Below are 26,110 nucleotides of genomic sequence, written 5' to 3' on the forward strand. Positions count from 1 at the left end.
TCGAGTTTCTTTTGGCGGAAAACCAGGGCGTCTCAGATATTCATAGGCGCTTGCAGAATGTCTACGGTGATCTGGGAGTGGACAAAAGCACGGTGAGTCGTTGGGCAAAGCGTGTGTCATCATCGCCGCAAGGTCAAGCAAGACTGTCTGATCTCCCGCGTGCGGGCCGGCCGTGCACAGCTGTGACTCCTGCAATGGCGGAGCGTGCGAACACACTCGTTCGAGATGATCACCATCAAACAACTCAGTTCTCAACTTGACATCTCTGTTGGTAGTGCTGTCACAATTGTTCACCAGTTGGGATATTCAAAGGTTTGTTCCCGCTGGGTCCCTCGTTGTCTAACCGAACACCATAAAGAGCAAAGGAGAACCATCTGTGCGGAATTGCTTGCTCGTCATGTGGCTGAGGGTGACAATTTCTTGTCAAAGATTGTTACAGGCGATGAAACATCGGTTCATCACTTCGAACCTGAAACAAAACGGCAATCAATGGAGTGGCGCCACACCCACTCCCCTACCAAGAAAAAGTTTAAAGCCATACCCTCAGCCGGTAAAGTCATGGTTACAGTCTTCTGGGACGCTGAAGGGGTTATTCTGTTCGATGTCCTTCCCCATGGTCAAACGATCAACTCTGAAGTGTATTGTGCTACTCTTCAGAAATTGAAGAAACGACTTCAGCGTGTTCGTAGGCACTAAAATCTGAACGAACTTCTCCTTCTTCATGACAACGCAAGACCTCACACAAGGCTTCGCACCCGAGAGGAGCTCACAAAACTTCAGTGGACTGTTCTTCCTCATGCACCCTACAGCCCCGATCTCGCACCGTCGGATTTCCATATGTTCGGCCCAATGAAGGACGCAATCCGTGGGAGGCATTACGCGGATGATGAAGAAGTTATTGATGCAGTACGACGTTGGCTCCGACATCGACCAGTGGAATGGTACCGTGCAGGCGTACAGGCCCTCATTTCAAGGTGGCGTAAGGCCGTAGCATTGAATGGAGATTACGTTGAAAAATAGTGTTGTGTAGCTTAAATATTGGGGAATAACCTGGTGTATTTCAATGCTGAATAAAACAACCCCTGTTTCAGAAAAAAATGTGTTGCATTACTTATTGAACTGCCCTCGTATTTTCGGTGTCCGCTCAATCAATGCCTCCATGACAAGAATCACAAATGAAACTCTGTCATATACTGAAACGTTCTGGCAGATTAAAATTGTGTCCCGGACTGGCACTCGGATCTATGTCCCAGATTCGAGTTTCCGCCCGGCATATAATTTTAATCTACCAGGAAGTTACAAATCAGCGAGTACTCCAATGCAGAGTGAAAATTCATTGTGAAATTCTTATACTGCTTGTTTATTATTATTATCATTATTATTATTATTACTATTATCATCATTATTATTTTCAGTGTTTTGTTTGTTTGTTTGTTATTTTTTTCATTCTGGAATTATATAGCTCCAAGTTTTACTTTGCTAAATTTTTTCCATAGAGTTATGTGAATGTTAAAATAGTTTCTTTAATATTTGCCACTGGCACAGATTCAGTTCAGTAAAAACTAAATTAATAAATAGAACCTATTACGGGAATCTAGGGCTAATATAGCTAGCTTCATAAGGAAATACAATTCGTAAACTCCTTCCCCTATTGAACACAATAATGGATGAACAACTAAACTTAACGACAGAGGCAAAAGAACATTAAAGGGAGTGTTGGCCTATAATTATATTACATGAAAATTAAGGAAGAAAAGCTATGAATGATAAGATCTGCTGATGATTTTGCTATCTTTAGCGGCAGTGAGGAAGAATGGCAGTATATGCTGAATCGGAAGGAGAGTCAAATGAGGGCAAGACGTGGATTGAAGTAAACAAAACAAGAAAAAGACGATGGTAATGAAGAACTGTATAAATGACATTAGCATCAAAATAGACGAGGTAAAGATGGCTCAAAATGGCTCTGAGCACTATGGGACTTAACATATGTGGTCATCGGTCCCCTAGAACTTAGAACTACTTAAACCTACCTAACCTAAGGACATTACACACATCCATGCCCGAGGCAGGATTCGAACCTGTGACCGTAGCGGTCACACGGTTCCACACTGAAGCGCCTAGAACCTCACCGCCACACCGGCCGGCAGGTAAAGATATTCTCCGGCACTGCACCAAAATAAAGCATAACAAACATACCGAGAACGGTAAAAATAACACACTAGCTCAGTCAAAGAGTACATTCCTCGCTAAAAAAAAGCGTCCTAGAATGAAATATGCAGGGTGCATCGTAGTAATGGCACAAAAGCACACTGTTGAAAGTACTTTCACTGACTATAGCAATGTCATCAGGGAATCTCATCACTGATATCCTTTCACCTTGACTTTTAATTCCACTCTTGAACCTTCCTTTACTATCCTCATTGCTTCTTCGATGCACGGATTGCAAAGTAGAGGCGAAACACCACATACCTGTCTTACTCAATTTTTAATCCGTTCTTGGTCTTCCACTCATATTACTCCCTCTTCGCTCCCATACATATTGTATATACCCGCCTCTCACTGTAGCTTACCCATATTTTCCTCAGAATTTCGAACATCTTCCACCCTTTGACATTTTCGAACGCTTTTTCCAACTCGACAAATCCTATGAATGAGTCTTGAATTTTCTTTAGTCGCGCTTTCATTATCAATTGCAACGTCAGAACTATCTCTCTGCTGCCTTTACCTTTTCCAAACCTAAACTTATAGCCATCTGACACATCCTCAATTTTCTTTTCCATTCTTCTGCATATTATTGTCAGTAACTTGGATGCATTAACTGTTGAGCTGATTGTGCTTCTCGTACTTGTCAGCTCTTGCAGTATTCGGAACTGTGTGGACGATATTTTTCCTATGTCAGATGGTATATCGCCAGACTCACACTTTCTACACAACAACGTGAATAGTTGTTTTGTTGCCACTCCCCCTAATGATTTTAGAATTTCTGATAGAATGTTATCTATCTCTTCTGCCTCGTTTGATCTTGAGTCTTTCAGAGTTCTTCTTTAGATTATGATTCTAATAATGGATCCCCTGTCTGTTTCCTATCGACTTCTGTTTCTTATTCTTCCACATCAGACAAGTCTTCTCCCGCATAGAGGCCTTCAGCGTATTCTTTCCACCTATCCGCTCTCTCCTCAGCATTTAACCGTGGAATTCCCAATGCATTTTAATGTTACCGCCACTGCTTTTAATTTCACGGAAGGTTGGTCAAAAAAATGGTCAAATGTGTGTGAAATCTTATGGGACTTAGCTGCTAAGGTCATCATTCCCTAAGCTTACACACTACTTAACCTAAATTATCCTAAGGACAAACACACACACCCATGCCCGAGGGAGGACTCGAACCTCCGCCGGGACCAGCCGCATCACAGAAGGTTGTTTTGACTTTTCTATATGCTGATTCACTCCTTCCGACAACCATTTCTTTTTCGTTTTCTTCACATTTTTCATGCAGCCAATTACTTCTCAGCTTCCCTACACCTCCCATTTATTTCACTCGTAAGCGATTTGTATTTCTGTATTTCTTAACTTCGTTCACATTTTTGTATGTCCTTCTTTCGTTGATCAACTGAAGTATTTCTTCTGTTACCCACGGTTTCTTCTCGTTATCTTCCTTGTACCTATGTTTTTCTTTTCCACCTCCTCTGATTGCTCTTTTTAAAGACGTCCATTATTCTTCAGCTGAACTGTCTACTGAGCTATTCCTCATCGCAGTAAATAGCTTTAGATAACTTAAATCGTATCTCTTCATTCCTTAGTACATTCGTATCCCACTTCTTTGCACACTGATTACGTCTGACTATTCTCTTAAATTACTCTTCATCACTTCTAAATTTTGATCTGAGTCCGTATCTGCTCCTGGGTACGCCTTTCAATCCAGTATCTGATTTCGGAATCTCTGCCTGACCGTGATATAATCTAACTGAAATCTTCCAGTATCTCTGCGTCTTTTGCAAGGATATCACCTCCTCTTGTGTTTTTTGAACGATGTATTTGCTATTCCTATCTGAAATGTGTTGCAGAAGTCAATTAGTCTTCCTCCTCTCTCATTCCTAGTACCAAGCCAGTATTTTTCCGTAATCGTTTCTTCTACTCCTTCATCTACAACCACGTTCCAGTCCCCCGTGACTATTAGATATCCATCTCCCTTTATCCGTTCTATATCCTCATACACTTTTTCTATCTCATCATCTTCAGCTTGTGACGTCGGAATATAAGCATGAACAATCGTTGTCGGCGTTGGTATGTTGTCGATTCTATTGACAACGACCCTGTCACTAAACTGTTCACATTAACACATTTTCTGAAGTATCTTCCTATTCACACGGAATCCTACCCCCATTAAACAACTTTTTGATGCTGCTAATATTACCCTGTACTCATCTGACCAGAAATACTTCTCTTCTTGCCATTTCACTTCACTAACCCCCACTATATTTAGACTGAGCCTTTGCATTTCAATTTTTAGATTTTCTGGCTTCACTGCCACGTTCAAATTTCTGATATTCCACCTCCGATTCGTAGAACGTTATCCTTTCATTGGTTATTCAATCTTTTTCTCATTGTCAACTCCCTTTTGGCAGTCCCCTCCCGGAGCTTCGAGTGGGGGACTATTCCGGAATCTTTTGCCAATGGAGAGATCGTCATGATACTTTTTTAGTTACAGACTACATTTACCCGATACTAGACGCAAAACGTTTAGTAAACATGGTCTCTAAAATGCATAACTGGAGAACTATGACCACTTCATCTTCGATACCGTGAAACAAAACTCTTCTACAGCAAGTTCTTGTTTTTCCACATTTTGGGAGGAGATAGTATGCATCAAAACAAGAAAAAATTGTCTAGTAAATATGGGTTCTAAAATGCACAACTTAAGAGCTATGCGCACTTGTTCAGTAGAAGAGATGTGTTTCACAGCAGTCAAGATGAACAAGTGTTCATAACTGTCACGGTATGCTCCTCAGAGCCCGTGTTTAATGGACATTTTTTCCTTGTTTTAGCGCCTCTCAAAATATGGAAAGTAAAACCTTACAGTAGAAGAGATTTGTTACGCAATATCGAAGATGAAGAAGTGTCCATATCTCTTCAATTATCCATTTTAGAGCTCATCCTGACTAGCTTTTTTTGGTTATAATAATTTCAACACCAAGAATGTAGAGTAATGAAATTTCAGGGTTCAAATGGTTCAAATGCCTCTGAGCACTATGGGACTGAACTTCTGAGTTCATCAGTCCCCTAGAACTTAGAACTACTTAAACCTAACTAACCTAAGGACATCACATACATCCATGCCCGAGGCAGGATTCTAACCTGTGACCGTAGCGGTCGCACGGTTCCAGACTGTAGCGCATAGAACCGCTCGGCCACTCCGACCGGCCAATTTCAGGGATGGAGTTGATTAGGTAATATATTTAAGTGACAAACATTGCAAGATCACAGGTTAATGTAAGTGCAAGGTGAGCCATTTCAAATGAGAAATGGTGGTACATTAATTACGCTGTAGCTGTCAGAATGTTGTATGTAAGCATGCAAACGTGTATATATTGTGTTGCACAGGTGCTGGATGTCAATTTGTGGGATAGAGATCTATGCCTGTTGCACTTAGTCGGTCAATAGAGGGACGGTTAATGCTGATTGTGGATGACGCTGGATTTTTCGTCCGATGATGTCTCGTGTGTACTGGAGACAGATCTGGTGATAGAGCAGGGCAAGGAAACATCTCGACATCCTGTAGAGCCTGTTGGGTTATAACAGCGGTATATGGGCTTGTTATCTTGTTGGAAAATAACCATCGGAACGCCGTTCATGAATGACAGCACAAGAAATCGAGTCACAGATTCACTCGCAAATTTGCAGTCAGGGCGCGTGAGATAACCACGAGAGTTCTCCTGCTGCCGTAGAAAGTAGCATCCCGAAACATAACTCCAGCTTTAGGTTCAGAGAGGTTAGCACGCAGACAGGTTGGTTGCAGGTCCTCAACTGGTCTCCTTCTAACTAACTAACGCCTGTCACTGGTACTGAGGCAGAACCGGCTTTCTTCAGAAAACGTAACAGTCCTGGACTAAGCCCTCCAATGAGCTCTCGCTTGACACCACTGAAGTCGCAAACGGAGGTGGTTTGGGGATAGCGAAGTGTACGCTGCAGGGCGTGTGGTTCGGACCTGTCCTTGAAGTAACCGATTTGTAACAGTTCGTTGTGTCACTGTGGTTGCCAACTGCTGCTAGAATTGCTGCTGCTGACATAGCACGATGCGCCACAGCCATACGCCGAACACGATGGTCTTCCCTTTCGGTAGTGCCACGTGGCCGTCCAGGACCCAGTCTTCTTGCGGCCGTACTTTCCCGTGAACACATCCGCCAGCAATCACGTATAGCTACTGCATTCCTACCAAGTCTTTCTGCAATATCGTGGAATGAACATGCAGCTTCCCGTAGTCCTGTTACACTATCTCGTTAAAACTCAGTGAGCTGCTGATAATGGCGTCTTTGTCACCTTGTAGGCATTCTTGACTAATGTAACCTAGCTAAGTCCAGTCTCAAAGGTAACTAAACTCACGACTGTTACAACGCGTATTTAAACCAAACCCGGTATTCATCCTCATTGTGGCGCTACTAGGACCGCTCTTATGCCACTGGAGCGAAATTGGAATAGACGCCATTTCTTAGATGCAGAAATACGCCTACCAACTTTCGTTTATACAATTCTTTCTTGATGACGTTTTTTTTTTCCTTGTATGGAAGTGAATCACGGACTGTGAAAAAAAAAAAAGAAATAAAATGGAAGCGTTTGGGATGTGGACGTTGCAAATAAAGTGGACGGTTAAGATAAGAAATGAGAAGGTTCTCATCAGAAACGACGAAGTAAGGAATACATGGAAAGCATCGACTGGCTGCAGGGACAGGATGACAGGACATATGTTAAGGCATCGGGAATAACTCTCGTTGGACTAGTGGGGGCTATAGAGGATGAACACTGTAGGGAATTTTCAGATAATAATATCTGCAACAAATAATTGCCCACATTGGGTGTCAATGCTGCTCTGAAAAGAAGAGGTCGGTGCAGGAGAGGAAAGCTTGGGACGCTTCATCGAACTAACAGGAACACTAATGACCCTAAACGACAAACTTGTAACACCATGACCACTGACAACACGGCTGGGTTAAGTGTACATCTAGAGAACAATTTCAACGGGAACAGTTCAATAGAAACTGTGTAAACAAAACATTTGATGGTATGGTTACTAATACCAAACCAAGTGAATGCAAAGAGTGGCGTCTCTGGCACCACATAAACAAAACTTCGATTATCAGCTAAAGCACATATGTAATGTTATCTGAAAACTGTGCGATTATAATGAGCTCTGCAGCAGGCAGTTTCTGGATATGAGGATACAAAGGAAGTTGTTCCACCTGTGAAGGGTCGTCGGGATTCGTAATGGAGATTACATCTCCATGTTTTGCAGCTCTGCTCATACTGAAAGAGTGACAACTCGTAGAAACCATGCAGCCATTTTGAGTGATCATATTCATTAAACAACGAAGAGTTTGCTACTAGCAAATGGCTGTTTGAAGATGGTAATGGCTCCACTACCAGTCAACACTGGTTTAATAAGCATGAGAGTGAAGCTACAAGTCTTTCTATACCACCTGCGTCCGTTCCTATCCTCAAACATATCTGAAAAACCTCAAGTTATTTCTGTGTGAAGAACACTGCACAGTTCCATTGACTGCCATCCATAATTTATATGCATTGGACTCAAGCTGGGCACTAATCATATGATGTGTGAGTTGATATTACTTTGACAAAGCCTTGTAGCTGGAGATCGATGTAAGATCATCTCGGATTCCTAAAGTACTTTCCTGGCACCGAATTATCCTTATCTTAACCAAACAGAACGCCTGTAGACGGATCATTAGACTGACGTAGGCAGGTAGCTGCAGGCTGCATGACACCCCCTCATTGAGTCGCTACCGTGTGTGCAGCAAGCTGAGAGCTTCCTGAATACTGACTCTAGCAAGTGGAAATGGAAATGGAAATTAACGTTTGGCGTCATTGGCTGGGAGGCCCCTTTCGGGGCAGGTCCGGCCGCCTTGCTGCAGGTCTTATTACATTCGACCCCACATTGGGCGACCCGCGCGCCGGTTGGGGATGAAATGATGATGAAGACAGCACAACACCCAGTCCCTGAGCGGAGAAAATCTCCGATCCGGGAAACGAAACCGGGCCCGTAGGACGGCAATCCGTCACGCTGACCACTCAGTTATCGGACACGGACACTCTAGCAAGTGACCACAGTTTTGCGTGCGAACGCTATATGGTCTGAATGCTACTGAAGGTTGTCAGTTGTCGTCATATCTGTGAATTAGAGATGGGCACTGCAGAACATGTAGTGTTCGAATGTCCAGCTCACATAAGAGATGCCTCCAAGGAGAGAAAAATAATCACCACTCAAAATATGAAAGAAATTTTGAATGTTACGGAACATTTAAGCAAGTTGACAGTGAAAGATGATAAAACATCAACCCTTGCTCAGCTTGAATACATCAGATATTATTCTTAAGTATTGAGGAGAAAACAAGACACAAAAACAGAATATGAAAGTCTTCATCATTTGGACTTGCTGATCTTGTATTTCCCATGTTTGCAGTCGAACTTATTGGATATAAAATCCGCCTGTTACGCAAAACTGTACTTTCATGTGACCCAAACATTTTTCAGCATCTGTATGCCATCATCAGTGGGTTTTCCATATTGAAACCTGTGAAATGTAAACATATTTTCAGCGATAACTAATCTACAAAAGTTAGGTATAAAAACATTTTTGTTTGTTTTTTATTATCTTAATTTTATATTGTACGCTTATATAGGATCATTTTCATATTGTCACGAACTGGTAACTTGTCATCTGCAACCAATCGATGTTAATGTGAATTTGGTTTGCGAGTTAACACATCACTTTATGTTTAAACGTAATGTTGTTGCATCAGGATATTTAGCGAATATATTTGGTGGTGCTTACGCTTTACTTTAGCGTATCCTTTTTCTTCGCGCCCCCATGAGTTATTGAGAGAGGCACACAGAAATACTACACTTAATTTCTACACTTTTGTTTGTAACGAACACTTTTCACTTCACCGAAACATAGTGTAAACTTAGTTATTGCGTGTCCTATTCCAAGTCGACGTTTCACGTTTGCTGACCACATAATAGCCCACAATCATTACCCGCCTACAATAGAATTAGATTTAGCAATACTAAAATCCAGCCATAGCCTGTAACATAAACTACCCATAAAGGAAGACCTCCGCATACAGGAGGCAATAGCTGAAGGAAAACGGTTACAAATGAATACTCCACCCTGTATTATTTAAACATTAGGAATTTCACAGATAAGAAAACATAAGTAGATAAAAACCATACACAGACACGCGTTCACTCACACACACACACACACACACATACACACACACACAGAAACATAAATTTACATTAACATCGTCTGGTTGCACATGGCAGGCTAGCAGGGCATGGCAGGGCATGGTCTTACATAAGAGTATAGTGTAAAATTAAAATAATGGAAAAAAACAAACAAAAACTGTTTTGGGCCTAATTTTCGTAGTTACCGCTTAAAATATGTTCACATTTCACAGATTTCAATAAAGAAAATCCATAGCTGATGGCACAGAGGAGTGTGTGGGTCACATGAAAAAACAGTCTTCTGCATAACAGGCGGACCATACATCCATTAATGAAAAAATTCTTATAGGCCAGCTGGAGAATACAGATGATATAAAAATCACACAAAGCCAAAGATTTAAGAGACCGACTTGAGGGAGTGGATCGGGCAGTGGGTTGGCTGGTAATCAGGCCGATTGGAAGCATCACCGAGAAGAGCCTACCTATCTGGTGGATGATTGGTGGTCTGGGATAAGGGTCAAAACAACTAGGGAGGCGTGACGGGGGAAAAGACGTAGCAATGAGATGAGAAGAACGAACACACCCTTTCCAAATGTAAGATAGAATAAAAGTTGTCTAGTTACGGAACGGACATTGGTCATATCTGCAGCATCTCTTTAGTTTTAATTTGTAAGCTACGGCGCTCCCATGAATTGCATTTTTTAGCTGTTATGTCTCAAAGCACGGTAGGCATTAAAGAGCTCTTTCCTGCTAGGGAATTGTTAGGGTAGCGACGACAGGACAGTTGATGGTGGTTTAGTTAGAGGCAGACCGCACAGCCGCCCTTGACAGCGATGGGCTCTCGCCCGCCTCTGGGCCGTGCCAGTGGCGGAGTGCTCCACAGATGAAGGATACCAGGTAATAATGGAGAAATGTCCCACTGTAAGAATAATAGCGGTACTTGACGAAGGACGTATTTTGTAAACCTAAATATGAAAATAATCTGCCACCGTGTCACATGTCGTTTATCTTCATATACATTTACACTCTGAAAACTACTGTGAAGTACATGGAAGAGGGTACTTAACATTGTGCCACTTATTGGGGCTTCTTCCCCTATAATTCGCGTATAGAACGAGAGAAAATTGATAGCTTGTATACCTCTGTGCGTGTATTTAGTCTAGTCTCATCTTCGCAGACTCTATGGGAGCGATATGTACGGGGTTATAGTGCATTCCTAGGTTCTTCACGCAAATCTGTTTCATGATGGGTTGCAGATAGACCTTCGCAGGACAGATGGCGTGTATCTTCAAGCCCATGCCTGTTTGGATTTTTCAACATTTCCGTGACGCTCTCCTCTGCATCAAACAAACCTGTGACCTCATGTGATGATCTTTTGTGAAGCATATCCAATTTGTTCTTTTTTGTATGGGCCCCGCACACTTGAACAATCTTCTAGGGTGGGTCGCACGAGTATTTTGTAAGAAATATTCTATGTGGACAGATTGCATTTTCTCATTATACTACCAGTGAACAGATGTATGACATTGCTTTGCCTACGACTGAACCAGTTGTACATGTTTCCTTGCAAATCCGTACAAAATGTTACACTCAGCTATTTGTATAAGTAGGCTGATTCCAGTTGTGACTCACTGACACTGCAGTCATTGGTTGTTTTTTTTTTCGTTTTGCGAAGTGCACAGTTTTATACACTACTGGCCATCAAAATTGCTACACCAAGAAGAAATGCAGATGATAAACGGCTATTCATTGTGCAAACTAGACTGACATGTGATTATATTTTCGCGCAATTTGGGTGCATAGATCCTGAGAAACCAGTAACCAGAACAACCATCTCTGGCTGTAATAACGGCCTTGATACACCTGGGCATTGAGTCAAACAGAGATTGGATGGCGTGTACAGGTACAGCTGCCCATGTAGCTTCAACACAATACCACAGTTCATCAAGAGTAGTGACTGGCGTATTGTGACGAGCCACTTGCTCGGCCACCATTGACCAGACGTTTTCAGTTGGTGAGAGATCTGGAGAATGTGCTGGCCAGGGCAGCAGTCGAACATTTTCTGTATCCAGAAAGGCCCGCACAGGACCTGCAACATGCGGTCGTGCATTATTCTGCTGAAATGTAGCGTTTCGCAGGGATCGAATGAAGAGTAGAGCCACGGGTCGTAACACATCTGAAAAGTAACGTCCACTGTTCAAAGTGCCGTCAATACGAACAAGAGGTGACCGAGACGTGTAACCAATGGCACCCCATACCATCACGCCGGGTGATACGCCAGTATGGCGGTGAGGAATACACACTTCACCGCGATGTGGCCAAACACGGATGCGACCATCATGGTGCTGTAAACAGAACCTGGATTCATCCGAAAAAATGACGTTTGCCATTCGTGCACCCAGGTTCGTCGTTGAGTACACCATCGCAGGCGCTCCTGTCTGTGATGCAGCGTCAAGGGTAACCGCAGCCATGGTCTCCGAGCTGATAGTCCATGCTGCTGCAAACGTCGTAGAACTGTTCGTGCAGATGGTTGTTGTCTTGCAAACGTCCCCATCTGTTGACTCAGGGATCGAGACGTGGCTGCACGATCCGTTACAGCCATGCGGATAAGATGTCTGTCATCTCATCTGCTAGTGATACGAGGCCGTTGGGATCCAGCACGGCGTTCCGTATTACCCTCCTGAACCCACCGATTCCATATTCTGCTAACAGTCATTGAATCTCGACGAACGCGAGCAGCAATGTCACAATACGATAAACCGCAATCGCAATGGGCTATAATCCGACCTTTATCGAAGTCGGAAACGTGATGGTACGCATTTCTCCTCCTTACACGAGGCATCACAACAACGTTTCACCAGGCAACGCCGGTCAACTGCTGTTTGTGTATGAGAAATCGGTTGGAAACTTTCCTCATGTCAGCACGTTGTAGGTGTCGCCACCGGCAGGAACCTTGTGTGAATGCTCTGAAAAGCTAGTCATTTACATATCACAGCATCTTCTTCTTGTCGGTTAAATTTCGCGTCTGTAGCACGTCACCTTGGTGGTGTAGCAATTTTAATGGCCAGTAGTGTATGTTTGTACCTTTTAAAGTAACTTGCCACTGTTTGGTACACATTTTAATCATATCAAGGTCTGATGCATGTTTGTGCAGCTTTTTCAAACAGTACTCCGTTTTAGATAATTGAAATGTCTGACAAAAATGTCTGAGGTTACCATTAATATTATCAAGTTATGTAAATTGACAGAAATAAGAGAAAAAAATTATTGTGAGTAATCTTTACTGGAGCCTAGAAATGTTACAAAGAAGGAGAATCCAACTGGAGGATACTGGAAGAAGTCGCAGATCACTTTCCCGTGGCCGTGGCATTGCTGGCTGGAGCGGCTGCGGGGGCGGCGCCGGGGGCGGCTGCGGGGGCGGCTGCGGGGGCGGCGCCGGGGGCGGCACCGGGGGCGGCGGCTGGACCGCCGGCAGGGGCGGCGGGGGGGCCGGCTTCCGGCTTCGCCGTCGTGGTGGTGCTGGTGCTGCCAACAAAAATACGTATATGTCGTCACGGGGCACTAAACGCGCTAGTTACCACTGCTTCACTCACGGAAGTATTATTTGCTTTAGTCAAATGGCTCTGAGCACTATGGGACTCAACTGCTGAGGTCATTAGTCCCCTAGAACTTAGAACTAGTTACACCTAACTAACCTAAGGACATCACAAACATCCATGCCCGAGGCAGGATTCGAACCTGCGACCGTAGCGGTCTCGCGGTTCCAGACTGCAGCGCCTTTAACCGCACGGCCACTTCGGCCGGCTTGCTTTAGTCCACCCAGTCATTCTATACGCTGACATATGATGAATTATCACCAACATCGATTCACCGCCTTACAAATCGTGATGTGGCCTTGCAGATGGCAGGTTATGTCACTGACAACCTCCATTGAGCGCCAGATGTCCATGACACATCAAGCGATGTGTGCCATTCACGTAGGTTGGCTGTGAGCACTATGCGACTTAACTTCTGAGATCATCAGTCGCCTAGAACTTAGAACTAATTAAACCTAACTAACCTAAGGACATCACACACATCCATGCCCGAGGCAGGATTCGAACCTGCGACCGTAGCGGTCGCTCGGCTCCAGACTGTAGCGCCTAGAACCGCACGGCCACCCCGGCCGGCTTCACGTAGGTCTACACCCAATCCCTTACTATTCATGCACAGCCTCTGGCAAAGACGTAAAATGAGTCTTTTAGACGATCACATATGGGTCATCATCAGATGATAGATAATTTCAGTGTAATCCACAACCAGCTTTAACAGTCCCTGCATTGACCGACCAAGTGCAGCAGGTACGGAACTCCATCCCACAACCTGACATCCGGCACCTGTACAGCACAACGCATCCACGTTTGCGTGCTCGCATTCAACAGTCAGCTTACAACGGTTATTAATGTACCAGTATTTACAGAGCGGGTTTGCGCAGTGGTTAACACACTGGACTTACATTCAGGGGGGACGATGGTTCAAACCAGTGTCCAGCCATCCTGAGATAGATTTTCCGTGATTCCCCTAAATCGCATAAGCCAAAGCCGGGATGGTTCGTTTGACAGGACACAGCCGCTTTCTTTCTCCGTCCTCCCCTAATCTGAGGTTTTGCTCCATCTCTAATGACCTCGTTGAGTTGATTAATATTACTAATACTAACTAGTGCTAATAATGCTAAAAATAAATAAATAATTATTGTTATCGTAATAACTGATCATGGTCGAAGTAGAGAGGATATAAAATCTAGACTGGCAATGGCAAGGAAAGCGTTTCTGCAGAAGGGAAATTTGTTAACATCGAGTACAGATTTAAGCGTCAGGAAGTCGTTTCTGAAAGTATGGAGTGTAGCCATGCATGGAAGTCGTTTCTGAAAGTATGGAGTGTAGCCATGTATGGAAGTGAAACATGGACGATAAATAGTTTGCACAAGAAGAGAATAGAAGCTTTCGAAATGTGGTGCTACAGAAGATGCTGAAGATTAGATGGGTAGATCACATAACTAATGAGGAGGTATTGAATAGAATTGGGGAGAAGAGGAGTATGTGGCACAACTTGACAGAAAGAAGGGACCGGTTGGTAGGACATGTTCTGAGGCATCAAGGAATCACAAATTTAGCATTGGAGAGCAGCGTGGAGGGTAAAAATCGTAGAGGGAGACCTAGAGATGAATTCACTAAGCAGATTCAGAAGGTTGTAGGTTGCAGTAAGTACTGAGAGATGAAGAAGCTTGCACAGAATAGAGTGGCATGGAGAGCTGCATCAAACCGGTCTCAGGACTGAAGACCACAGCAACAACAATAACAATAATGAATGTTAGATATAATTTTTTTACCACCGCAGGCGCCGGACGCATGTCCAGTTGTTCCTGTTCATCAGATTCTGGGGGTAGGAACATCATGCAGAGAAGAATCGGAGTTTCCCAAAATCTCTTCACCCCAAGAAAAAGGACTTTCTAGGCACTACCAAAACCAAAACCTTGCTAAAACTTGGCAAACTTAAACAGGTGATTGACACTTGTAACACCGAAAATGCAGGATGCATGGCACCTGTTACCGATACATAACATTTTTTTGAATTTTATGTAAATATTAGTAATTTAAATGCTTTCTTTTAATAAGTAAGGACATTGCTTCACTGTATGTGTACATTTCGGTAGAAGTCTGTTGACATTTCATTGTATTTATCTGTGTTTTAATGTGGAACTTATAAGCTCTGGGAAAAAGCCAAAGGAAATGTTATTTGTATCGACTAGCAACGATAATAGCAATGCTCGTGCGTTGTAAAATCTTGGGTAGGCAGTTGTTGCGCAGAGCGCGTGGAGAGAACGGGAGACGGGTTCCAGCGCTTGTAGTGTGGGGAAGTGTGGTGTTAACGCTCTCGCAGTAGTGAGTACCATTTTCGGCGGCATCATGTACGCGCGCCGGCCAGATGTCTAGAGCAGGAGTACCGACAGTGGACGGGCGGAAGAGGCTGTATTGATTACGATTGCCCGTTCCTATAATTAGCTGAGGCTCCACAATATGCTACCGTCTTCAACAACAGCAGCAGTTCCAGCAACACAGTTTCGTCGTCGGCTCCGAGTTTCGTCGTATGCACAGCACTGAAGTAATACTGTTCATTGGTAGAAAGTATTAACGGCTAACCCAGCAGCACAACCGAATGTGATTTGATTGATAAGATTTATTTAAATAATAATCAGTTAAACTCAGGGCGATTGTGTCCTCATTGCCCCCAGACATTGTTACCAAGCAGGATCCTTGTTCCTTCTTTTCCTAATATGCTAACTGAGCGTCACAAGAAACAAATTGAATAGTTACAGCCATTTATTAATGAATAAATTCTCTTTTAAGAATTTTAGCCTCAGTCTATTTTCAATTAACTGTTGTACAGCAGAGGCTTCAGTATACGACTAAAGTAAAGCAATTTCGTTTTTCAAGTTTGACAATCAATCACTGGAAGAAATCAAAATCTAAAGAAATGCACAAAATAAGAGTGCGGAAGTTTTGTTTATTTTACATATAGCTTGGAGCACATGGCTGTTTGGTTTGGTACGTATTCCAGTATTTAATTCTGTTCAAGTCAGTAAAAAGGGCTCAGTTGTTCAGACAATAATATGAAATCCAATTTGCAAAATAAGAACGGCGAAGTAAAAAGTGCTTGCTTTTTTTCTAAATTTCTTTGATGTCGTTATGCTGAGGTCACTGAAAGTCATTGTTCACGTAACGAAGTTCATTACTGACATACAGTTTAATTGTATATTTACAAATCATACTCGACTGCCATTCTCAAAATTTAATGCAAAATTTAACGTAAGAATGACTTCTAAGTTTTTCTTTATCATCACATACTCAATTAAATTTCATGTTTTTCTTTCCCATCATCTTGTACAGGATTTTGGGTGTAAATTGCCCTAGTGGGCTGGCGACCCTTAATTATTTCCTTTTCATTCATTAGTGTAACTTGTGGATTCATGATCAGTGGTATCCATTTCTGTCCAGTGTTGTCCGTGAGTGAACGCACAAAATAACTTTCATTTTCCAAATTATAGCCCTGTTCGGTTTAAATACTTTTTATTTTTAGTGGACTTTCCATCAGAAGGGTCGGTTGTACACTTTCCTCCTACTTATCGGTATCACTTCTTCGGGAAAGATAGCTTATCCCATTAGAAAAATCCATTAGACATACACGCGTTCCATGGTCATAATTTATATTGTAAGCAGGATAGGCCGATTAGTAAGAGGGAGGTTACACACTCTAGGCAATTTTGTCATTCAAGTCCTAAAAATCCTGGAAGCATGTTTCCCGGATGAATACAATTTCGACTATAAAGCTTTGGGCTGTTTAAAGGTAAACCAATCATGAAAATCAAAGGCTAGTTGTCAGTCCTTGAAACTTGCTGTATGGAAAAGGATTTTAGATTTAGTTATCGATTGTGCATCCACAAGTGAAAGAATCTCAGTTCTTAAAGTGAAATCAATTAACAAAGCATAAATGCTCATACTCTCACTAATAGTGATAACAAGAAAGATCTTCAAAAAGTGGAGGAAACTACGAACAAGATAACGAAACAATGTGCGAAAATCGTATCAGGAGATTTTAATGGACAGATCGGCGTGGAGAATAAGTACAAATTGATATTAAGATTTCATATAGCGCTTCGGCGGGCTAATAAAAATGAAGAACCTTCTGTGTATCATTTGCGCTGAGTCTTATGTCTAGAGAGTTAACGAGACCACTAAACAAAAAGAAAATGTCATGTAATCCATTACCAGGGGAATTCTAGAATGATCATGTGTCAGTTTCTACAAAAAACGTGCATGAGATTCAAATTGTCAGAGTACGGAAGGCAATTACTGATTCGGATCACTACTTAACACGAATCTAATTTAGGTTCCAACCAAACAGGTCCATATCTAACGGGAACCGATTTCCACGAGCTGATACAGACTGCCTGAAGAAAACCGCCGAGGCTTTTAGATTAGATTAGATTAGATTAGATTAATACTAGTTCCATGGACCATGAATACGATATTTCGTAATGATGTGGAACGAGTCGAATTTTCCAATACATGACATAATTAGGTTAATTTAACAACATACTTAAGTTAATTTAACAACTTTATTGTTTTGGGTTTTTTGTTTTTCTTTATTTTTTTTAATATTTTTGTTTTGTTTTTTTTTTGTTTTTTTCTTAATTTATATCCAAAAATTCCTCTATGGAGTAGAAGGAGCTGTCATTGAGAAATTCTTTTTATTTCTTCTTAAATGCTTGTTGGTTATCTGTCAGACTTTTGATACTATTTGGTAAGTGACCAAAGACTTTAGTGCCAGTATAATTCACCCCTTTCTGTGCCAAAGTTAGATTTAATCTTGAATAGTGAAGATCATCCTTTCTCCTAGTATTGTAGTTATGCACGCTGCTATTACTTTCGAATTGGGTTTGGTTGTTAATAACAAATTTCATAAGAGAGTATATATACTGAGAAGCTACTGTGAATATCCCTAGATCCTTAAATAAATGTCTGCAGGATGATCTTGGGTGGACTCCAGCTATTATTCTGATTACACGCTTTTGTGCAATAAATACTTTATTCCTCAGTGATGAATTACCCCAAAATATGATGCCATATGAAAGCAATGAGTGAAAATAGGCGTAGTAAGCTAATTTACTAAGATGTTTATCACCAAAATTTGCAATGACCCTTATTGCATAAGTAGCTGAACTCAAACGTTTCAGCAGATCATCAATGTGTTTCTTCCAATTTAATCTCTCATCAATGGACACAACATAGCTTTCGCTCGTGAAACACAAGAACAAGATCCCAACGGGTGGCCAGACTTCCGCAACACATTACAAACATCAACCGTCAACTGACTGCCTGTAGGCTTCTGTCTCGGGCTCTTTGGCCGACGTTTGATTGAGGATTTTTCTGATATTTCGCCAGCACGAGTGGCTGGCATTGTCGAAGCTTCAATCTCCATCGCTGGTGTGTGGACTCGAGCCAAGCTCGCGCCGAGGACCATTTGTACCTGGCGCGCCAACGTCCTAGGGCTTTTCTGTGGTCATTTCCGGTGCGTTCTCCTCTTGCAACCTACAACGGTCGTTTGCTGCAGTACGGGAATCCAGGACCCGTTCATCTTTAGGTTCTCTTCTTTCTTGTTCAAGCTATTCACATATTTGTGTATTTCTGTAGGTTCCTTGAAGAAACGGGTGTCACAGCTCTTCTCTACAGCAAGAACTTGCGTGTCGGCAAATCTTACTATGTGGTCGGCCTTGTACAGCGCGTGCTCTACCAAAAACTACAAAGAACGAAACTCGTCGAGTTTGAAGGAGGAAACCAGATGGCGCTATGGATGACCCGCTAGATGGCGCTGCCATAGGTCAAACGGATATCAACTGCGTTTTTTTAAAATAGGAACCCCCATTTTTATTACATAGCACACGCCCGTTGGGCATTTTGATCATAATAGCCATACATCAACACGATATCGGCCTTTTCCGCAATTGGTAAACGGTCCATTTTAACACGGGTAACGTATCACGATGCAAATACCGTCCGCACTGGCGGAATGTTACGTGATACCACGCACTCATACGTTTGTGACTATTACAGCGCCATCTATCACAAAGCGAAAAAGTGGTCCAACTAAAACATTCATATTTCTTTATGTACTACACGAATATGTAATAAAAATGGAGGTTCCTATTTTTAAAAAACGCAGTTGATATCCGTTAGACCTATGGCAGCGCCATGTAGTGGCCAACCATAGCGCCATCTGGTTTCCCCCTTCAAGCTAGACAAGTATCTTTCTTTGTAGTTTTTTCGTTTGACGCTTATTTCGTGAAATATTTGGCCCGGTCACGATCAATGGACCACCCTGTATAGTAACGCAATTTCTCGTAATATTATTTCTGCCAGGAGTGTTATGCTGGAGGTCTTCTCTGAGATCTGGATAAGGAGGGAGAGGTACTGGCGGAAAGTAAAGTTGTGGGAGCCGGGCGTCAGTCGTACCTGGACAGCTGAATCGGTGAGCGACATGATTCGGCTTTCGAGTTCTATACGGCGCAAAATTTTGAACTGTCATGAAGTTCAACACATCAGAGGAATGTTACGCCCGCTTTCTAGAAATAGAACAGGCTCCATAAAGAGCAGCACATTTCAGTCCATCACAAGGTCGCCTACCTTCTTTGTTGCTGCCTTACAAGCTGTTGTTGCTGCTACGCGATTTGGAAAACACATGAACTTGTCAAACGAAGTCAATGCACTTAGCATGAGTTAAATATGTATAACCAAACGGAAGAAAGTCATTTAAAAACAACGTGAAGGGATACGAGATAACAGAGAAATCATATGCGCGCTGTATGTTAAGAATGAAACGCTTATGTAAAGATTTTATTTGAGGCTGTCCAACGAATCACTGATGCGGGCTGGAATGCTGATGCGTTTCCGCTTGGTCTCACGTAACTGTCAATGTGCGTTTCTTCCCCTACGGGCAGAGGACGTGTGACCGAAATGACATGAAACTACCTTTTCCGTGTTTCCACTTCCTCGCACTTTCACTTCGAATGAAATGGGCATAACAGGTGAGTAGGGGCGAATGGGTAAGCAAAGCCAATACATGAGACGGATATCAATTACATTCTGATATTCCTAGCTACACGCGCACAATGTTTAGTTTTTAGGCACTAGAAAATCAAGCGTATTAAAAACATTCATGTTTAACATACTGAGGTAAATGATGTGGTGACTTACTTATATCAATATCCCGCATTCTTATGGGTTAGTACCTAAGTCAAGACGAGGCATCTGGACTAGACGACATTACCTCAGAATTCTTATGATTGTTGGGAGAACCAGCTATTATGTTTCTCTAGAGAATCAATGTCTTGTGCGAAATATATGAGACAGGAGAAATATCCTCAGACTACAAGAACAACGTAATACTGCCAAAATTCCAGAAGTCAAGTGCTGACAGGTATGAATTTTGCAATATCATCGCTTTAATAAGACATTACTGTGAAATACTAACAAGAATTACTGATAGATAATGGAACTACTAGCAGAGGCCGACCTGCGATAAGATCGTCTTGGTTTCTGAAGAAATGTAGGACGCTTTTGTACATTCAGAAACACAGTTATGGCTGGAATAAATTATCTTAGTTCTGAAGTAATCAGTGGTAATACACAGGGAGAGAGAAGTTATCTACAACTCGTTCAGAAACCGGATTAATCGTATATATAGTTAGTAATAGTTGGTAGTTGATATTCCTGAGCTATATTGGGTCTCACCATTCTCTACGATAATTTGTACCTCCTGCAGTGGGATTTGAACCCGGGTGTTCTGCTCACTATGTGATTAATATATCACCTACGCGTAAGTTACAGGCAGGATTGACCCCATTTCCCTCGGTGCTGAGATGTTGTTCGAAAATAAGAGAGTATTGGCAATACTGGCGCGAGTTTAGATGGGCAATAGCAAAGGGCTGAGGCGTGAGATGTATCGGCGAGGAAGACGTACCAAGGTTATCAGTGCGGCTGTCGTAACTGCACTGCTGCGAGTCTGGTGTAACGGTCAGTGCACCTGCCTAGTAAACAGGAGGCCTCGGCTCGAATCCTGATGCTGGTAAAAAATTTAATTCGTTGCTTTGGCTTAGATCATTACAGAGAAGTCTGAGTGTTGTTCAAAAAGTCAAAAGACATGAAAGGAAGGCATTAATTGAGAAGATACTAAAACATGGTTGTAGCTTAACCTCCACGTTAATCATTCTGACAGTGAGGAGGCACTTAAGGAAACTAAGGAGAACTCAGAAATGGAAGTCAGGTTTTACTGAAGAAATTAAAAATGAAACAAGACTTTAGCTATTTATCGAACAAAATAACTAACGACAGTATAGGTAAAGCGGATGTAAAATATAGACTGTCAGTGGCAAGAAAATCTTTCCTAAAAGAGACAAATCTACTATTTAATATACATTTATGTGTTGAGAAATATTTTCTGGCAGTGTCTATAGTTTAGCCTTGTATCGAAGTGAAACGTGAACGATGAATAGAACAGGTAAGAAGAAAATAGTAGTTTTTGAAATGTGGTGTTTTATATGGAAGAGCAAGATTGTAGTGGTAAATCGAGTAACTAATGAAGAAGTATGGAATCTAAATGAGGAGGAAAGAGCTTTATATGGTATAGTCTGACTAAGAAGGCCACCTTACAGTTTGGTGCTCCTCAAGTTGTTTCGTTGGATATGAAGGAAAGAAGGGAAAGCAGAAAGGTGGAAGGAGTATATAGAGGGTCTACACAAGGACGATGTTCTTGAGGACAATATTATAGGAATGGAAGAGAATTTAGATGAAGATGAAATGGGAGATATGATACAGCGTGAAGAGTTTGACAGAGTACTGAAAGACCTAAGTCGAAACAAGGCCCAGGGAGTAGACAACATTCCATTAGAACTCCTGACAGCCTTGGGAGAACCAGGCCTAACAAAACTCTACCATCTAGTGAGCAAGATGTAAGACACAGGCGAAATGCCCTCAGACTTCAAGATTATTATAATAATTCCAATCCCAAAGAAAGCAGGTGTTGACAGATGTGAAAATTACCGAACTATCAGTTCAATAAGTCACGGCTGCATAATACTAACACGAATTCTTTACAGACGAATGGAAAAACTGGTAGAAGCCGACCTCGGGGAAGATCAGTTTGGCTTCCGTAGAAATGTTGGAACACGAGAGGCAATAATGACCCTACGCTTATCTCAGAAAATAGATTAAGGAAAGGCAAACCTATGTTTCTAGCATTTGTAGACTTAGAGAAAGCTTTTGACAATGCTGACTGGAATACTCTCTTTCAGATTCTGAAGATGGCAGGGGTAAAATACAGGGAGACAAGGGTATTTACAATTTGTACAGAAACCAGATGGCAGTTATAAGAGTCGAGGGGCATGAAAGGGAAGCAGTGGTTGGGAAGGGAGTGAGACAGGGTTGTAGCCTCTCCCCGATGTTATTCAATCTGTATATTGAGCAAGCAGTAAAGGAAACAAATGAAAAATTCGGAGTGGGAATTAAAATCCATGGATAAGAAATAAAAACTTTGAAGTTCGCCGATGACATTGTAATTCTGTCAGAGACAGCAAAGGACCTGGAAGAGCAGCTGAACGGAATGGACAGGTCTTAAAAGGAGGATATAAGATGAACATCAACAAAAGCAAAATGAGGATAATGAAATGTAGTCGAATTAAATCGGGTGATGCTGCGGGAATTAGATTAGGAAATGAGACGCTTAAAGTAGTAAATGAGTTTTGCTGTTTGGGGAACAAAACAACTACAGATGGTCGAAGTGGAGAGGATATAAAATATAGACTGGCAATTGCAAGGAAAGCGTTTCTGAAGAAGAGAAATTTGTTAACACCGAATATAGCTTTAAGTGTCAGGAAGTCGTTTCTGAAAGTATTTGTATGGAGTGTAGCGATGTATGGAAGTGAAACGTGGACAATAAATAGTTTAGACAACAAGAGAATAGAAGCTTTCGAAATGTGGTGCTACAGAATAATGCTGAAGATTAGATGGGTGATGTACATAATTAATGATTAGGTATTGAATAGAATTGGGGAGAAGAGAAATTTGTGGCACAACTTGACTAGAAGAAGGAATCGCTTGGTAGGGCATATACTGAGGCATCAAGGGATCACCAATTTAGTATTAGAGGGCAGCGTGGAGGGTAAAAATCGTAGAGAGAGACCAAGAGATGAATACACTAAACAGATTCAGAAGGATGTAGATTGCAATAGGCACTGGGAGATGAAGAAGCTTGCGCAGGATAGAGTAGCATGGAGAGCTGAATCAAACTAGTCTCTGGACTGAAGACCACAACAACAACAACATGAAGGAAAATACCCTCCGGTCATCAATCTCCTGATACAGTACGACACAACCCTAATTTAAAAAAAAAATAAGAACAAAAGAGAACAAAAATACACTAAAGAACTGCCATTGTAAATTAGAACATTTTTCGAGCGTTGTTAAGTACAAACAATTTCAAGGAAATAGCAGTTGCTGGTAGCTGAGTGCGTGGCGTATAAGACTTGTAATCACGTGCTCGCAGGTACGATTTTCTTTTTTAGTAGAAACTTTTCCTTCGCTTTTATTTAAAATTTGTATTTATCATCAGGTCTAAAGCATAAATATTAATATTAAATCATGTTTTTAAATTAAAAAGCTTATTTTTATGTTTTATTACTAGTCACATGAAAATAAAATTTTATACATACATATGAAATGCCTTATTGTCAAGTGAAACAATATATATGAAGCAGTAATATTGTTCAATATCTACAACTGAAAAAGTGTTAAATTTCCTACCTGATGTTTCGCATTTTGTAATAAATTTTAATTTGTTGTGTACATCGCATTTTCGAGTCATTAATAAGTAAAAATGAAAAGATATTATTCATATCAACAAATTGTGATTCAGTTTTTGTTAATTAACAGTTGCATTTGATAAGAAATATAAAATTTATATAAAAGTAAAAACGTTGCCTTTAGGGGCATATGAACCTACATCTCGCGATTACAATATTAGCGCGTTACAAACTGTTGGTTACTACCAATGTTTTATTCTACTAAATTAATTACAACATTTTACAGATGTTGATGCAATGCTTAACCATCAGCAATACATCCTTCAAATTATCGACATTAACGAAGGAGTTAAAATCAATGAAAAAAGGAGATTACGCCTATGTAGCTTTTGTAACCACAAGAATATAATAATCTTTTCTTCACCTACCGGCAAATTTATTAAATATATTGAAATGTTTATACCGAACAGCGCTCGGAAATCGTCTAATTTTTGAAGGAGACTGTTTTTAGCTGCAGCTCATTACGTTAGAAAGTTTATATCCAGGCACTGACCTTCAAATGAAGGAAATTGAAGGGGGGCACTTCGTAACGTCGCCTAGTAAAATAATGAATTGCTCCATGTGGAGAATCCTCAACCGTAAATGAGTACTTAATGTTGTAATGGAGAATAGTTGCGAGGGTAGAAATTGTAAAGGAAGACAAAAATAGAGCAAGGATGGTCTAATGGATTTATGACGCAGCACTTATCCAGATATGAAGACACTTCCCCAAACAGATTGTCGTGGAGAGCTGTGTCTAATCAGTCTTCGGCCTGATGACCGAAACAATGTCTTGGGGTAGTATTGTTAACCGTAGTAGCTGATTACCCATTGCAAATAACGATAGACATAAAATTTTCCTCTATACGATAGGTAGTATCGTCAACTACCATGTTAAAACGAACAAAACAATCGGAAACAATTTAATATGCAGCTCTAAGTACAATTTTATGCGGTTTTCTTCATGATTTGGAATCTGGATCGCATATTGCCTACAACTAGTTTGGTTTGGGACATGGATTTCCCGTGTTACATTTCATTGCCGTCCGTAAGATAGTTGATTTCTTTCAATTTACTGTTCTAAAGCTCTCTCTCTCTTTCTTTATCTCGCACACAACAGCTGTTTCTAAAGTGTTCTTGCGTGTTTAGTACTGCAATTAATCAGCTTGAGTTGCAGAGGCGCTATGACGACTGCGTATACTTCTCTGATAGTGGTAAGCCTTGTGTAGTGTTCGTTGTTACTGTACCAAAAAGAAGCGCCACCATCATTTTATTAAGTTTTAATAGCACAGGTATTTATTTGTAGCTGTGAGTCCAAGCCTGTACCACGCAGCGTCTGGTCTTGTTTGTGACACAATATCTCCTAAGTTATGTGTCGTACAATGACATAATTTTGTAATTATGTTCAGCGGGCTATGTGAATACTATCTGCAAAAAGTGTTGCTAATAGAATTTAAACGTCATTCACGCTGCGGCAGTTTTCCACGCTTCTCAGTCTTTATGAAGTCATATTTCCTAAGTATGTGTTATACAATGATATAATATTGCAGATAAATTCAGCGAAATATTTGGATACTGTCTGCGAAATTTATTGCGAATAAAGTTGCTAACAAGGAAGCAATAAATATAAGCGTCATGTATCGTGCGGCAGCTTTTCACGCATCTCATTGTTTATAATTACTTGTTCTACAATGATAGAACTTTACACTTAAATTCAGTGATATATGTGCATACTGTACGCAAAATGTCTTGGGAATACAGTTAGTTGTAAAGATGTAATAAATTATAACGTCATGCCTCATGTGGGACTTTTACTGCGTGAACAGTGGAAAAGTGGCATGCGATAGACTTCCTTTCTTTCATCATTTTGTAGGGGTTGTCAGAGAGAAATAAATTTCGTAATGACTCGAAATTACGTGTAAAGTTTGTTGAAAGTCGCCAAGTGCTCTCATTCCGAAATACTGGATGAATAAAGTCTGGGAGATTACGCGTCACGGGCGACGCTTCTTTTTCACCCCCTCCCCCGGCCCTTTGATAGGTAGGCGAGTGTTACCTCCATACCAGCTGTTGCCTGACAGTAAGATATACCAGGTGCGATAATAAAGTAATGAGACTGATTTGAAAAAAAAATGTTGATTACCGTTTTAGTCAAGTTTAGTGTTGTCTCCTTCAAAGTAGTTGTCTTCTGACTGCACACACTTTTTCCAGCGCTTGTAC

General features: G+C 41.4%; 1 protein-coding gene across 1 annotated transcript in view; it reads right to left on the reverse strand.

The window, feature by feature from the left end:
* LOC126256435 (troponin I) overlaps nt 1-26,110 on the reverse strand; it is a 38,793-nt gene that overhangs the window by 10,770 nt on the left and 1,913 nt on the right. The window contains exon 2 of the mRNA XM_049955486.1: nt 12,814-12,987. Within this exon, the coding sequence (XP_049811443.1) occupies nt 12,814-12,987 (174 nt within the window). The remainder of the gene's footprint in view (nt 1-12,813; nt 12,988-26,110) is intronic.

The sequence above is a fragment of the Schistocerca nitens genome, chromosome 1 (genome assembly GCF_023898315.1).
Source record: "Schistocerca nitens isolate TAMUIC-IGC-003100 chromosome 1, iqSchNite1.1, whole genome shotgun sequence".
Taxonomy (NCBI): domain Eukaryota; kingdom Metazoa; phylum Arthropoda; class Insecta; order Orthoptera; family Acrididae; genus Schistocerca; species Schistocerca nitens.